The 16,593-nt window shown below is 50.0% G+C and overlaps 1 protein-coding gene across 1 annotated transcript; it reads right to left on the bottom strand.

Moving 5' to 3' along the window:
* Window positions 1–3,606: 3,606 nt before the first annotated feature.
* On the bottom strand, window positions 3,607–16,084 carry LOC142907189 (uncharacterized). Its single transcript, XM_076056443.1, has 7 exons — window positions 15,588–16,084; window positions 14,667–14,748; window positions 13,499–13,671; window positions 12,713–12,773; window positions 10,431–10,548; window positions 3,948–4,398; window positions 3,607–3,624 (listed from the first exon to the last, which is right to left on the bottom strand). Exons 1-7 carry the CDS (start codon window positions 15,975–15,977, stop codon window positions 3,607–3,609), a joined length of 1,293 nt encoding a protein of 430 aa, XP_075912558.1. The 5' UTR covers window positions 15,978–16,084.
* Window positions 16,085–16,593: the final 509 nt, after the last annotated feature.

Below are 16,593 nucleotides of genomic sequence, written 5' to 3'. Positions count from 1 at the left end.
AGGTCTCTGTGTGAGTCTCTGGGTCTCGGTTCTCTGGGCAGTGTATACGTCTCTGTGTGGTGCGTCTATGGGTCTTTAGGTGTTGAGTCTATGGATCTCTTTGTGGTGAGTCTCTGTGTGGTGAGACTATGGGTCTCTTTGTGAGTCTGGGTCTCTGTTTGGTGAGTCTGTGGGTCCCTATGTGTGAGTATATGGGTCTGCATTCATGGGTATCTGATGAGTATACTCTTTGGTTCTATTGGGTAAAGTCACGTAGGTGAAAATAAAATAACAAAAAATCACGACGTTTTGGCCACAACACAAGCGGCCTTCATCAGATGAAGGGACGAGACTGTCTGGAGGGCAGCGCTGGAGTGAGAAAAAGCCACGCTTAGATCACGACCTTTAAGCTGTGTGAGAAGAAAACAAAGCGCCTTGACAAAGGAATTAGCATATAATTTAGCATTGAAATGGCTCATTGAAATAGCTAAGTTAAAGTATACACTTCCGCAGAGGCACCCCTTGACAAAGGAATTAGCATAGAATTTAGCATTGAAATAGCTGAGTGATTAGCTTGTAACTGGTCACAGAAATAGCTATGTTAAAGTCACAGCATATACATTCACCGAGGTACCTAGTACAAATCAAACAGGAGAATTTAGCGAAACACAACCACGCTCATACCTAGAGAGATTTGTTCATGAGGCAATTCAGATCTACAAACACAGACACAATTTCAACCGAGAAGATGGTTTCAAATTAAGCAACCATTGAAAAGATGTTTTAAATCGAACTAAACATTAAACTAATTTCAATGGTACAGTATATATTTTTTCAAGTAGTGGTACCCCAAACTTTTGCAGCTCTTATAAATTCCCTTTTCACACCATCAATAGGTAAACTCCCCCCCCCCCCCCGCGCCAAACTGCAAGTCCACCGGCACGTACACCACCTCTTTTCTAAAATCGGCCAATCAAATGATAATTTTTATGCTAATTTCTTTGTCAGGACACCGTGTTTGATCGCACACAGTTTAAAGGTCCGCGGTATGACCGTGGTTGTGTTTCGCTAAATTTTCCTGTTTGATTTGTACTAGGTGCCTCGGTGAATGTATATGCTCTGACTTTAACATAGCTATTTCTGTGACCAGTTACAAGCTAATCACTCAGCTATTTCAATGCTAAATTCTATGCTAATTCCTTTGTCAAGGGGTGCCTCTGCAGATGTGTATACTTTAACTTAGCTATTTCAATGAGCCATTTCAATGCTAAATTATATGCTAATTCCTTTGTCAAGGCGCTTTGTTTTCTTCTCACACAGCTTAAAGGTCGTGATCTAAGCGTGGCTTTTCTTACTCCAGCGCTGTCCTCCAGACAGTCTCGTCCCTTCACCTGATGAAGGCCGCTTGTGTTGTGGCCGAAACGTGATTTTTTGGTATTTTATTTTCACCTACGTGACTTTACCCAATAGAACCAAAGAGTATGGATCCTAGCAGTCACGCAAGCTTTAAATCTAGAATATCTGATGAGTGTATGGGTCTCTGCGTGGTGAGTCAGTGGGATTCTATGTCTGAGTCTATGGGTCTCTGTGTGGTGACTATCAGTCTCTGTGTGGTGAGTCTGTGAGTCTCTATGTGTTAGTTTGTGGGTCTCTATGTGTGAGTATATGAGTATCTGTTTGTTGCGTCTAAAGGTATGTGTGGTGAGTCGACGCATCTCTGTGTGAGGAGGCTATGTGTATTTACGTGGTGAGTCTATGGGTCTCTGTGTGTGAGTCTATGGGTCTCGGTGTCTCTGTGTGGTGTGTCTGTGGGTCTCTGTGTGGTGAGTCTATGGGACTCTATTACTGGTAGGAACGAAGTTGTAAACTGAGTGTACCAGCCTGCAATAGATTAATGTGTCCGTCCGTCCGTCCCCTTTCAATACTTTAACGAAGTGAAATCTCGTGCTGTTGGGTGTAAAATCAGCAATATACAGCGCAGAGACTTGTCCTACCAGCCCACCCTGCAGGGACCTGTTTATGGGTCAGTGATGAGCGTATGGGTCTCTGCGTGGTGAGTCAGTGGGTCTCTATGGATGAGTTTATGGGTCTCTGTGTGGAAAGTCTAGGCATCTCTGTTTGGTGAGTCTATGTGTTTCTATTTACGGGTCTCTGAGTGTATGGGACTCTATGTGGTGCATCTATGGCTCACTGTATGGTGAGTTTATGGGTCCTTTGTCGTGAATATATGGATCTCTTTTTGAGGAGTCTATGGGTCTCTGTGTAATGAGCCTATGGGCCTCTATGTATAAGTTTACGTGTCTCTGTCCCTGTGTGGTGAGTCTATGGGTCTCTATTTATGGGTATCTGATGAGTATGGATCTCTGTGTGTTGCGTCTATGGGTCTCTGTGTCATGAGTCTATGAGTCTCGTTCTGGTGAGTCTATGGGCCTTTGTGGTGAGTCTGTGGGTCTCTATGTGTGAATCTACGTGTATCTGTGTGTCGAGTCTATGTATCTCTGTGAGGTGTCTATGGGTCTCTGTGTGATGAGTCTGTGGGTCTCTGTCTGGTAAGTCAATGGTGATGATGGTGATTATGGTGGTGGTGTTAGTCACGATGTTAATGCCACCACTCTGCCCTGTCTGACTCGCGTCACAGCCGCTCATTCACCCACACTCACTCATCCACCAACTCACTTTCCCACCAACCCATTCACTCCCTTGCCCATTCATTCATCATGATACCTGCCCACTCACTTAGCTACTCACTAACTTAATAACACACCCACCCACACACCAACCCACACACTTTACCATCCATCCTCCCACCAACCCACTCTCCATTATGAACCCCACCGACACAGCCATTATGAACCCCACCCACACGGCCATCGTGAACCCCACCAACACGGCCATTATAAACCCCACCGAAACGGCTATTGGGAACCCCATCCACACGACCATCGTGAATCCCCACGAGCCAGGCTCTACTCGCGAAACATTGCAACATTATATTGAGTCCTCGAGGGTTTATAAAGCGAGATACAAACAACGACATACAACAATGATATATATACATTATAACTTTTTATAGATCCTAACTCTTAACACATCACATGGTCAGGCAGGCTCTGGCCATTGTCTGCACCAGGCCTCCCCCTTCGTCTCCACTCCCTGGGGGGCGGCTGCCCCCCTCCCCCCACCCCTCCATGTCCTGGAAACCGCTGGCGAGGTCATCCACTTGAGGACTGCCATTGGATGAAAACTCGCATGGGTGGGAGCCTGGGGTAACGGTGCCTGGATGCGCTACTAGGCTAGTCCCGTGTGGTGTGCATGTGGTGAATGTAGTGTGTGTATGTGTGGTGTGAGTGTGGTGAGTGTGTGTACGTGTGGTGTGAGTGTGGTGTTCGTGCATGTAGTGTGTGTGTGTGTGCTGCGTGTGGTCAGTGTGGTGAGTGTAGTCTGCGAGTGTAGTGTGTGTGGGGAGTGTGGTGAGTGTAGTGTGTGTGCGTGTTGTGTGTGTGGGGAGTGTGGTGAGTGTAGTGTGTGTGCGTGTGGTGTGTGTGTGGGGAGTGTGGTGAGTGTAGTGTGTGTGTGTGTGGTGCGTGTGGTGAGTGCAGTGTCCAGTCCATTTCTGGTGTCTGCTCTTCAGTCTTCTGCCACAGCCTGTTCCATGGTGGTGAGTGTTGTCAGTGTGGTGAGTGAGTGTGGTGTGTATCTGTGTGTGTAGGATGTGTGTGGTATCATGCGGGGGTGGGTGGTGGGTGCATGGTGCTGCTTGTGGTGGTGGTTGGCACCGACTCCACCACTACCACCACCCCTTACTGTGTGGTGGGTCGGCCACCACACAGCAGCATGCGGCGGAGAAACGAGCGGAATGAGCGGAGCGCCCTGCCCACACACACCAGGCCCCCTCGCTTCCTCTTCTCCTGCTCCTGCTGCACCTCCTCCATCTTCTCCTCGTCCTCCTTGTTGTCCTCCTTCTGTGCCTTGTCCTCCCCCTCCTCCTCCTTGTCGTTATTCTTCTTCTTGTGCTCCTCCTTGTCGTCATCCTCCTTGTCGTCATCCTTCTCCTTGTCATCGTCCTCCTCCTTGTCATCCTCCTTGTCATCCTCCTTGTCATCCTCCTTGTCATTGTCCTTGTCCTCCTCCTTGTCGTCATCCTTCTTGTCTTTGTCCTCCTCGTCCTCCTTGTCATCCTCCTTGTCGTTATGCTTCTCCTTCTCGTCATCATCTTCGTCGTCCTCCTCGTCATCCTTCTCGTCCTCAGACTCTTCCTTATCTGTCTCCATCTTCTCCTCATCCCCTGTCTTCTTCTCCACCTCCGTCGCCACCACCTCCTTCTTCACCACCTCCTCCATATCCTCCGCCCTATCTCCCGAGTTCTGGGCGAGCGGTGAGGATGTTGATGATGATGATGGGGGCTGCTCCGGCTCCGCACTGTGGAGAGAGATGCAGCACCACAGCAGTGCTCCAGCATACCGCGACTACAGCCAGAGGTCCAAATTTTGATTTAAAGCTTTCGTGACTGCAGGGATTCATATTCTTGGTTCTTTCGGTAAAGTCACGTAGAAGGGAAACAATAAAAGAATAAAAATATAAAACAATACAATTCTCACGACGTTTCGACTGCAACACAAGCAATCATCATCAGGTGTGAAAACCACAGCAAGAACATTTGAAAAAAGTTGCGGTTTTTTAACGTTAGCACCACGGAGAGCGATTTGACAGTTTGTTCAGATGGACGAGTCCATCTATGTTCGGAAAAGAGGAGGCGGGAGACGAAAATAATGGATGTGGTCTGAAAGCCACCTTAAGCGTGATCCAATCAATTAAGACCCGAAATGGTTGATCAAATCCTTCCAATGATTGCTAAGCCAGAATCCATCTTCTCGGTTGAAATTGTCTCTGTGTTTGTATATGTGGATAGCCTCATGAACGAATCTCTCATGGTAGCCAGATGGCTTGCAAAGAACCTCTGTCTCGGAGAAGTCAATGTCATGTGAGCCTACTGAATTATAACAGGGATCTGCTACGGCCGAGGTGTTGGTCCTACCGTGTTTCAGGTCTGCTTTGTGTTCATGAATGCGGTCCAAGACATGTCGTTTGGTTTCTCCAATGTAACTACTACCACAGAGGCAACTTCGTTTGTAGACCCCAGGGTACTGTATGTCCGGAATCACATCTTTTTACAGACGGAACCAGATCACGGATTTTATGTAATGTGTTGAATCGGACCTGGATCTTGTGTTTATTCAAGATTTTGGAGATCTTTTTTGTGATCCCTGCAATGTAGGGTAAAGTTATGGTTTTGAAAGGCTCCTCAAGAGGGTCCTTCTTCATGGTTGGAGTGATAGCTTTACGGATTGTGTAGTCGGAATAACCATTAGCCTTAAGAGCTTGGTGTACGTGCTTGAGTTCACTGGCTATGTGTTCCTGGTCGGATATGCATTGGGCTCTATGGTGCAGAGTCTTGATGAGGGAATTCTTCTAGGATGGATGGTGGTGGGAATCCGGTTTCAGGTAAGCATCCGTATGGGTATCTTTCGAAGAATTTTTCTAGAGCAGGCCGGCCATGTGGCCAGATGACAAAAGTGTCATCCACATACCTCTTCCATAAGGTTGGGTGCAGAGTGGCAGTCTGGTTGGCGTCAGTCTCAAATTTCTCCATGAAAATGTTGGCTACAACCGGAGATAGGGGGGAGCCCATTGGGGTGCCCTCAGTTTGCTTGTAGAAAGTTCCATTCCAAGTGAAGTATGTATTGGTTAAGCAGTGTGTCACCAGGGGGGGTACCTCAGTGTTTAGTCGTTGATGAACCAAGTCTTCAATGATTGCGATGGTGTCAGGTACAGGAACTTTGGTGAATAAGGAAACTACATCCAAACTGACAAGCAGGTCGTCTGGGGACAGGGAAATACCCTTGATTGTTGATACCGCAGAGGTGGTTTTTCCAGTGAAAGGCCGCAGGATTTCAGACAGAAAACGAGCCAGTTTGTAGGTGGGGGAGTTGATAGTAGAGACGATGGGACGAAGTAGTGTATCTACTTTATGTATTTTTGGTAAGCCGTATGATCTTGGTCGCCTGGCAGCAGAAGGTTTCAACAAGAACTGTTTGGTTTGATCAATTAATGCGGTTGAATCAGAAATGATTTTGTTGGTTTTTATGATGAGGCTGTTGGTGGGATCTCTTTGTATTTTTTGTATAGCTGCCATCGTTGAGTAATTCTTGAATTTTGTTGTTATATTATATATTTTATATTATATTTTATCCATGATGACAGTGGCATTGCCCTTGTCGGCTGAGAGGATGACAATGTCATCCCTCTTTTTTAATTTATATAATTCAAAACGCTCATCTTTACTGAGGTTGCTAGCTGGCATCTTAGCGTTTTTGAGGGTTGCAGTGATTTCAGATATTGCTATGTCTGCAGCGATGTGACCCAGGCCCTTGAGAGCCACGTCTACTTGGGCAATGATATCATTAACTGGTATGTGTTTAGGTGTGACTGCAAAAGCTGTCAATCCAACCATGAAGAAGGACCCTCTTGAGGAGCCTTTCAAAACCATCACTTTACCCTACATTGCGGGGATCACAAAAAAGATCTCCAAAATCTTGAATAAACACAAGATCCAGGTCCGATTCAACACATTACATAAAATCCGTGATCTGGTTCCGTCTGTAAAAAGATGTGATTCCGGACATACAGTACCCTGGCGTCTACAAACTAAGTTGCCTCTGTGGTAGTAGTTACATTGGAGAAACCAAACGACATGTCTCGGACCGCATTCGTGAACACAAAGCAGACCTGAAACACGGTAGGACCAACACCTCGGCCGTGGTAGATCCCTGTTAGAATTCAGTAGGCTCACATGACATTGACTTCTCCAAGACAGAGGTTCTTTGCAAGCCATCTGGCTACCATGAGAGATTCGTTCATGAGGCTATCCACATATACAAACACAGAGACAATTTCAACCGAGAAGATGGATTCTGGCTTAGCAATCATTGGAAGGATTTGATAAACTATTTCGGGTCTTGATTGATCACGCTTAAGGTGGCTTTCAGACCGCATCCATTATTTTCGTCTCCCCCCTCCTCTTCTCTGAACATAGATTGACTCGTCCATCTGAACAAACTGTCAAATCGCTCTCCGTGGTGCTAACGTTAAAAAACCGCCACTGTTTTCAAATTTTCTTGCTGTGGTTTTCACACCTGATGATGATTGCTTGTGTTGCAGTCGAAACGTCGTGAGAATTGTATTGTTTTAGCCAGAGGTCCCATTCGCACCCCCACCACCCGCCATTGCCCGTGGGTGGACTAACTGACTGACTGACTCTAAAACTAAACAATTTTTTGTTTATTTTACCAGGTAAGGCCCCACTGAGCTATGTGGCTATCTTTCAGCGAAGCGACCTGGCCATCACAAGTGAAAGCGGCTCAACGAGTGGCTGATATTATCAGCATTGTCACGTGCGAATTCATCATAGCAGCCAAATCCTCTAAATGCATGTTCCTACAGACTCTGAGACCCATAGAAACCCATACTTAAAGAGATCCATACAGACCCACAGAGACCCGTACTCACAGAAGTCCATATATACCCATGGATACTCATACTCACAGAGACCTATAGAGATCCAGAGACTCATATGGAACAATACAGACCCACAGCAACCCAGAGAGACCCATACTGAAAATAAACTTTTTGTATTTCACCAGGTAAGGCCCCACTTAACTATGTCGCTCTTTTTCAGAGAATTTACCTGCCTATCACAGGTGATATCAGCTCAGTTAAATGGCTGATATCATCATCGTCCGGTGGGAATTCATAGCGGCAGCCAAATCCTCGAAAAGCACGTTTCAGTAGACTCGCAGAGACTTGTACAGACCCATACTCAGATACTCATTCAGATCCACAGAGCCCCATACAGACCCCCAGAGACTCATACTCACAGATACGCATACAGACCCACAGAGACCCATACTCGCAGAGACCCCTCCAGACCCACAGAGACCCATACAGACCCACAGAGACCCATACAGACCCACTGAGACCCATACAGACCCACAGAGACCCATACAGACCCACAGAGATCCATACTCACAAAGACCCATACAGACCCACAGAGACCCATACTTGCAGAGACCCATACAGACCCACAGAGACCCATACTCATAGAGACCGATAACGACTCCCAGAGACCCATACTAATAGAGACCTATAGAGATCCAGAGAATCATACAGAACTAAGGGACTCACAGAGACTCACAGCAACCCACAGAGACCCGTACTAAAACTAAGCTTTTTATTTCACCAGGTAATGCCCCGCTGAGCTATGTAGATATTCTTCACAAGCGACCCGCCTATCAAAAGTGATAGCAGCCCAACGAAGTGGCTTATATCATCATCATCATCGTCTGGATATTCATAGTGACAGCCAAATACTCTAAACCGTGATGTCGATTCTAAATGTGGACAAAATTCGACGCAACCAACATGGAAAGAGAGAGCAAGAGACACGGATTCCAAATATACAGCAGCATGCATTGTCAAGAGTTGGGATCGAACCCACGACCCCTGCATGCCAGGCGAGATAGTCAACATCTCCATGCCACACAGCAGAGAGAGAGGCTTACCGTGGGTCGGCAGCTCCAGAGCCAGGAGTGGCGGTGGTGGTGGTGGTAGCGGTGTTGATAATTGTGGCACTGGTGGTTGTGGCGCTGGTGGTGGTGGTGGCGATCCTTTTGGTGGTGGCGGTGGTGGCGCTGTCAGCGATGGCACTGGCGGTGGTGGCGCTGGCAGTGGTGGTGGTGGCGGTGCTGGTGGCGGTGGTGGTGGTGGCGTTGGCGCTGCTGGCGGTGATGGCGGTGGTGGCGGCAGTGTTGGTGGTGGCGCTGGGGATCCTAGTGGTGGTGGTGCTGGTGGCGGTGGTGTTGGTGGTGTTGGTGGTGTTGGTGGTGGTGGTGGTGGCGCTAGTTGTGGTGGTCGCGGCCGCGGTCTGCAGCCAGCTGTGACGCAGCGCCTGTTCGGGCGTCATGCGGATCTTGGGATCCCATCTGTTGAGAGATGCAGGGAGGGGGAGGGATCGCGGGAAGGGGCATGGGGGTGGAGGGGGTAGGGATCAAGGAGGGGGAAGGACAGACGCGTGGTAACGTTCATTATACGTTTGTTCTATGTGTGTCTCTATGGGTCTTTTTGGATCCGTATGCGTCTCTGTGAGTATTGGTCTCTGTGGGTCTCTATAGGCGTGGGTGGGGGGTAATTATTGGGGGGTGGAGGGGGTGGGAGGGAGTGGTGGTTAGGTGGATGAGAGGGGGTGGGTAGATGTGGGTGGGGATGGTGGGGTGGGAAGGTGTTGGTGGGTGTGGTTCTTATTTGATTTGATTGATTTGGTTGATTTGGTAATAGCTGCTCATTCAGAGGAGGAGTTGGAGACGCTGCTGCTGAGACTGGAGCATGCCACTAAGAGATGGGGCCTTACCATCAGCCCCACCAAAACTAAGCACCTGCCTGGGTATTTTGTACCATCGGACACTCCACCCCCACAACTCCCAGTCGGTGATGGGGCAGTTGTGGAGAGAGTGGAGAGTTTCCCATACCTGGGCAGTGTGCTTATGACCGGCTCCAGCTTAACAGCAGAGATCTCACTCCGAATCAGTCGAGCAGCAATATATTTTCATTGGTTGCGTAACGCTGTGTGGAAGCTACCTGGTCTGTCGCTCCGCACTAAGCTTCAGGTCTTCTCGGCCACGGTCATTCCCTCCCTTCTCTACGCTTGCAAAACGTGGACCCACCTAATGGAACATCTTCGCCAGTTAGAAACATTTAGGCTAGCCTGCCTATGATCCATCGTGGGTTTAACCAGGCTGGATTGTGTGAGGAGCTCACAAATCCTTGAAAGATCTGGGCAAGGTCTCATCGGTGAGCTCCTCCGGCAGGCAAGGCTGCGTTGGCTGGGTCATGTAGCCCGCATGCCCAGCCACCGCATGCCGAAACAGTTTTTGTTCGGCTGGATCGAGGGGGCTAAACGGGGGCGGCACGGGCTAGAGAAGAGATGGAGTGATGTGGTACAGGAGGACGTGGAGCTGAGTGGACTTGCCGATGACTGGTACCAGCGGTGTCAAGATCGGCCTCTGTGAAGGAGGCTCGTGAAGGATGCTACTGGGCAGTTGGAGGCAGTCGCCCTCCAACAACAACGGAGGGCGGAGGAGCAACGCTCACAATAACGAGCGGAGCGCCGGGTGGCTAAAGCACAGCAGCTTGGCACAGTAGGAGGCACAGGTGGTGCATCAGCCAGTCATCTCAGTCATCTTAGTCAGTCGACCCGTGGCACTTGGGTCTGCCCCGTGACCTTCTGCCCGCGGGCGTTCAACGCTTCACGTGGCCTCAAGGTGCACATGGCCTGGCACAAGCGTCGTGGTGACGTCACCGCCACTTAGTGGCGAATCGCGGTTGTTGTTGGTTCTTACCGCAGGCAGCAGCTGATGAAGTTTATCAGCTGTTGGCTGTGTCCCCAGAGTATGCGTTCCAGGGGGTACCTTCTCGGTATCCGTCGCTTTTCTGGGCTGTACGGTTTGCCCCGACGGTCTGCAGGTGGCACAGAGAAAGAGATAGACAGAGAGAGACACAGAGTCACCAACCACCATGTCGCCCACTGACCTGTCTACCCACCCACCTACCTATGAACCCACTCGCTCACCTATCCACCAACCCATTCGCTCACCTACCTACCAACCCACTCATGTACCCAGCAAACCACTCACCTCCCCACTAACCCACCCAGCTACCGACCTACCCACCCACCCACTCACCTACCCACCCACTCCCCCACCACTCCCCCACCCACCCTGCCACCCCCTCTGCCACCCACTCCACCACCCACTCACCCACCCATCCACCGACCTAATTACCGATCTACCCACCCATCCACGTACCTACTCACCCACCGAGCTACTCATCCCTTCACACACCAAACCACTCACCCACCTATCCACTCACTCACCTACTCATCCACCCACTCCCCACTCAGCCACCCGCTCCCCCACTCACCCACCCATGTTCAGACCCAACCACCTATTCACCCACTTACCCACCGACTCATTCACCCACCCGCCTACCGACTCACCCACTCATCTAGCCACACACCCACTCACCAAACCCACCTACCGACCTACTCACCCACCTACCCACGCACTCACTCACTCACCTGCCTACAGACCCACTCACGCACCCATCCACCCATCCACCTTCCGACACACCCACTCACTCACCTAACCACTAACTCAAACACCCATTCACCCATATATCCACGCACTCTCCAACCTACGGACCCACTCAACCACTCACCCATCGACCATACCTACTCACCTACCCACCCACTCACCAAACCTATGGTTCTTGATGACCACAGGGGGTTACTGAGTGGCCCAAACAACAACAGCACCAGTGCCACCCCGTGAAACTGAATCCGGGCGCCACGGTGGCTAGCAGATGTTGACTACCTCGCATAGTATGGAGGAGGTTGTTGGTTCAATCCCAACCCTGACGATGCTTGCTATATATTTTAAGTTTGCATCTCTCTCTCTCCCCTTGGTGATCGCGTGGATTTTTCTCCAGGTCCTCCGGTTTATTCCCCTCCACATTTAGAATCATCATACGTTTAAGTGTATTTGGCTGCTGCTATGAATGCCCACGTAACGATATCAGCCACTTCTGTCGAGCTATTATCATTTGGTGATAGCTATGTCACTTCTGAAAAAAGAGCTGCATAGCTCAGGGGGGCATCAAACGTTTCAAAATTAAAATAGTTTAGTGTTAGTGTAGTGAATCACTTCTGAGACACTAATAAGTAGGAGGCAACATACATTTATTCTACACTTTTAGAAACTGTTCACACACGGGATAACTACAAACAGGTCAGAGCAGCCGGCACGCTGTTTGAACCACGACGCCAGAGACGAAGACTTAGCACGTTGGGTTCCATTCCACCAACAGACAGCCCATATCCAGCCTCGGTACTTCCCTTTTATGTCCTCCGGCGTGGCCTGGCTCCGCCCCCGGCTCCGCCCCCTTCTGGAACCTACCAGAAGGTTCTGAGCCACCTTCCATGTGTCCCCTGCCTGGCTCCGCCCTTGGCTACGCCCCCTTCTGGAACCCACCAGAAGGTTCTGGGCTATACCCCACGTGTCCCCTCGGTCAACTTTGCCCCACATCCCTTACCCAGGCCTATCAAGTGCTCCGCCAGCCGGCCGGGGTGCTACGTCCGCATATGCCCCTCTCTGCCAGCAGCCAGCGCCACGCACCCTAGTGACCCACTCCGTGGCATTCCATGCTCGGCTGGCAAGTCGGCTGTTACGCCCATATTTCCTGTCAGTAACCAGCGCTACGCGCCGTAGTGACCCATTCTATGTAACTAAAATAGTATGGGCCTGTGGGTTTCTGTGGGTGTCTATGGTTCTATATGCGTCTCTGTCTTTATAGTTTTCTTTGAGTATGGCTCTATATGAGTATGGGTTTCTGGTTCTGTATAAGTCTGTAGAACTGTGCATTTAAGAGTATTTGGCTGCCACTATAAATTACCATGCCATGATGATTATGATATCAGCCACTTCGCTGAGCTGCTATCACTTGTGATGGCCAGGTCGCTTCTGAAAAAAAAAGCTATGTATCTCAGTCGGCGCCTTATCCCTGGTAAATACAAAAAGGTTATAGTTTTAGCTCGCTCCCGCCCACCGCCAACCCTTCAACTCACCAAAGTATTGATTTCTGTAGGGGGCTCCATCCACCAAGCATCTTGGGGGCTTCCCGAGAATCTGCAGACACGGGGTTTACAGACAGAGACAAAAGGGTCACAACAGTCTTAGCCTCGACAGAGCCCTGTTTTTAGTAGCGAGTTAGCAGCAGGACTGCCTAGCAATGCTGGCACTGTGGCACACACATAGACTATCTGAGTGCGTGTGTGTTGAGTGTCGTGGTTAGAGCGCTGCACTATCAACCTGGCGACCCAGATTCCATTCCCGCTCACAGCTAACACCAATGACGATTTATGAACCGGTCCTGGGCCTCCCCTAGGTAGACTCAGCCTCAAATGAGTACCTGGTGCGATGTGTAAACATTGTCAATGGGGAGACAAAGGCGGCCGGGCGAGGTGTTGACCACCCATCTCCTCGTGTGCTGTGCCTGCTCTTATAGGTTCTCGCTAAAAGCACTCGCCCCAACAGTCTGTTATAGGCTATACGGGGAATCATCGGCTTTAGCTTGTGTACACACAGTGTGAAAAGACAACGATCTTTGACCCCGTATGCACAAAGTCAAAGAGCCCCATATCGCCTTGTATGTGTGTATATTGAGCTTCTTTCGGACCATACGTAGCCAACCATGCTAATTGGAGGTGTGGGGGAAGGACAATGAACTAAACACAAAAAGCGGTTTAGTTAACAGATTTTTTGGGGGGCAAGTGCTTTTAGCAGAGAGAGATCAGACCGGACCAGACTGGACCGGACTGCCCCGGACCGCCCCGGACAGCCTGCTCCGTTACCTCGATGCAGCAGGGGAGGTGGTCCTCGTTGCTCAGCGACGAGAAGAGCTCCCTGCCGGTAACCAACTCGGCCACGGTGCAACCCAGGGCCCACATGTCGATGGCATAGGTGACAAGGTAGCCCAGCAGCAGCTCCGGGGCCACGTAGAACCGTGTCCTACCCACGTGTGGGGCTGCAGCAATAACAACAACTATAAATATATATACGTACATGTGTGTCATCATATGTCTGTGGCTGGGTAGCAGTGGTGTAGGGGTTAGCACTACGCTACGCTACGAACTCTGGCGGAGACTCGAGTTGGATTCCCCTTCATGGCCAGTTACGGTTGTCTGAACCGATCCTGTGCCTCCCCGAGGTCGACTCAGCCTCAGATGAATACCTGGTGTGGTGTGTAAACATCGCCACTGGGGAGATGAAGTTGGCCGGACATGTTGCTGGCTACTCATCAAATCGTGTGTCGTGTCAGCTTTCATAGGTGCTACTTGCTAACAGCACTTTGTCCTACAGTCTGTTAAAGCTATACACTCATCTGTCAGTCATCTTAGTCAGTTAACCGCATGGCACCTGCTGGGTCTGTCCTGTGGCCTCCTGCCAGCATTGCGTTCAACACTAAATTTTGCCTGAAGGTGCACATAGCCTGACACAGGCGCCGTGGTGACGTCACCGCCACTTAGTAGCAAATGGTGGTTGGTTTTTTCACCGTGTGTGTGGGGAGAGGTGGCTGCAGCGGTTTGCACACTGCATTACGAACCCGGTGACTCGAGTTTGATTTCTGCTCATAGCCGACATCAACACTGGTGACGATTATCTGAACCGGTCCTGGGCCTCCGATAGGTCGAATGAGCCTCAAATGAGTACCTGGCTGCGGCGTGTGTAGTAAATATCGACACTAGGAAGACAAAGGGTGCTGGACACCCACCCCTCGTGTGTAGTGCCGGCCTTCATAGCTGCTACTCGCTAAAACCGCATGCCTCTACAGTCTGCTTAGGCTACACAGGGGATCTTTGTCTTTGTGGAACTCAAAGAGCTTTGATCAACATCATCAGCACACAGTCACATGCACACACATATACTCACATATAGATATACCCAGACACAGACACTCACACACAGACACCCACATACACATACAGAGTCAGAGACAAAAAACAAAGACACGCCACTCACGTTGACTGTACATGAAGAAGCTGCACCCAAAGTCTGTGACCCTCACGGTGCCAGCCACAGTGTCTTTGACCAGAACGTTGTCCTGTACGAAAAGGAGAAGCAGGAAGGGGATTGACACTCGAGAGGTTATGGGGATAGCATTCAGCTAGCAGTGGATCGATGACGCACCGCCACAATACATGTATACACACGGGCAGTCCTTGAGGTACGAAACGGGCTATGTTCCTGAGATCCATTCGTAAAGTTGGATTTGTTCGTACGTCAGAACTCGCCAATTAATTGTACGTACAGTCAGTCATAAGATGTGTTGCGGTTCCACTAATTAAGTCATAAATTAGATGAAATGTTGTACATGATGCATCAAACGAACGTCAAATCCTTGAACCACCCCTCCGGCCAGTAGCAGTGCAAAAATAAATTGGTGTTATTTTCACTTACATTTAGTCGGAATGGTTTCACTGTTGTGGGTCACGTGGGATGCTGAGACTTTTTACATCTTTGTGGAGGATCGCTCCGCCGAACAAAATAGTTCCGTGGTTCAGTTCGCAAGTCATGAGTCAGACGTCTTACGGCGGTCCGTTCATTTATTGCGGATGTTCGTGAGTGTGGACGTTTGTTAGTGCGGACGTGCATGAATGCGAATGTTCATATCTCGGGGACTGCCTGTACTAAACAGGGGAATCAGATGGAGAGAGCGCATCGACCCTGCGATCCCTGTGACTGGGATTTCTCTGCGCTACGAGTCCTCAACAGCGAATCGACTCTCCACACTGCGGTTTCGCTCGTACCAGATCATCTTCACCAGAGGTGTATCGTGACCCCTGCCTCCGCTACCACCACCTCCTCATTCCAGATTAGCGACTCGACCTCCGCACCCAAGTCACGCGCGCGAGCCTTAGCGCCGCGTGCGTACCCACTCACCGGCTTGATGTCCGCGTGGACGATGCCCCTCGACTTGACGTGGGACAGGAAGAGGAGAATGCCACAGGTGTACGTCTTCACCATGTCCATGTCGATGTGCTGTTCGCCCGCTTCCTTAATCACCTGATGGAGGTTCGCCCTGTGAGGGGAAAGGCAGCAACGACAGCAACAATGGCGCAGCGTCAGTGCCGTCCTCCTGCGGCGCTGCGTCGATTCTGATAACGACAATCTCATGGTGGTTAGGAGATGTTCACTACCCCGTCTGGTATACAGGAGAATCATGGGTTTGATTCTGATCCTGACCCTGATGCCCGCTGTATATTTTGAGTTTGCCTCTCTCTCCCCGTGGTGATCACGTGGATTTTTCTCCGGATCTTCTGGTTTGTCCATTTACCATATTTCGAATCGATGTCGCGTTTTTCGAGTATTTGGCTGCTGTTATCAATTCCCACGCAATGATAAGCCACTTGGCCGAGCTATCATTTGTGATACCCAGGTCGCTTCTGAAAATTAGCTATACGTATAGAGAATCGTGTGCCTTACCTGGTAATAAAAAAATATACACTTTTAATATATTTTGAGTTTCGGTTAGAATCTACAATACGCCACACAGAAAGGAGCCCGACTTTTTTAATCGAACCCAGGCACTTCCCCTGAGAGGCTCGAGCGTGGCCACCGCGTCTGCAGGTGTGCGCGTGTGTGCGTGTGTACGTGCATGCGTGTGTGTGTGTGCGTGTGTGCGTGCGTGTGTGCGTCCACCGTTGAGCGGTGGACGCAGCAGCTAGCACTGCTACGAACCTGGCAGAGACCCGAGTTCAATTCCCGCTCACCACCACCACCGCCAGTCATAGCGAATTATCTGAACAACCTGTCTCAGGCCTCCCCCCAGGACAACTCAAATTAGAGGCCGTGGTATGTGTAGTGAACGTCGCCACTGGGGGGAGAGACAAAGGCGGCTGAGCCCGCTTGGTGCTGGCTACCCCCCCCCCCCCTCCATCGTGTGTCA

Source organism: Petromyzon marinus, chromosome 75 (assembly GCF_048934315.1).
Source record: "Petromyzon marinus isolate PM22_M1 ecotype Great Lakes invasive population chromosome 75, UKy_Petmar_22M1.pri1.0, whole genome shotgun sequence".
NCBI lineage: Eukaryota > Metazoa > Chordata > Hyperoartia > Petromyzontiformes > Petromyzontidae > Petromyzon > Petromyzon marinus.
This window is presented reverse-complemented; position numbering and strand designations above follow the sequence as displayed.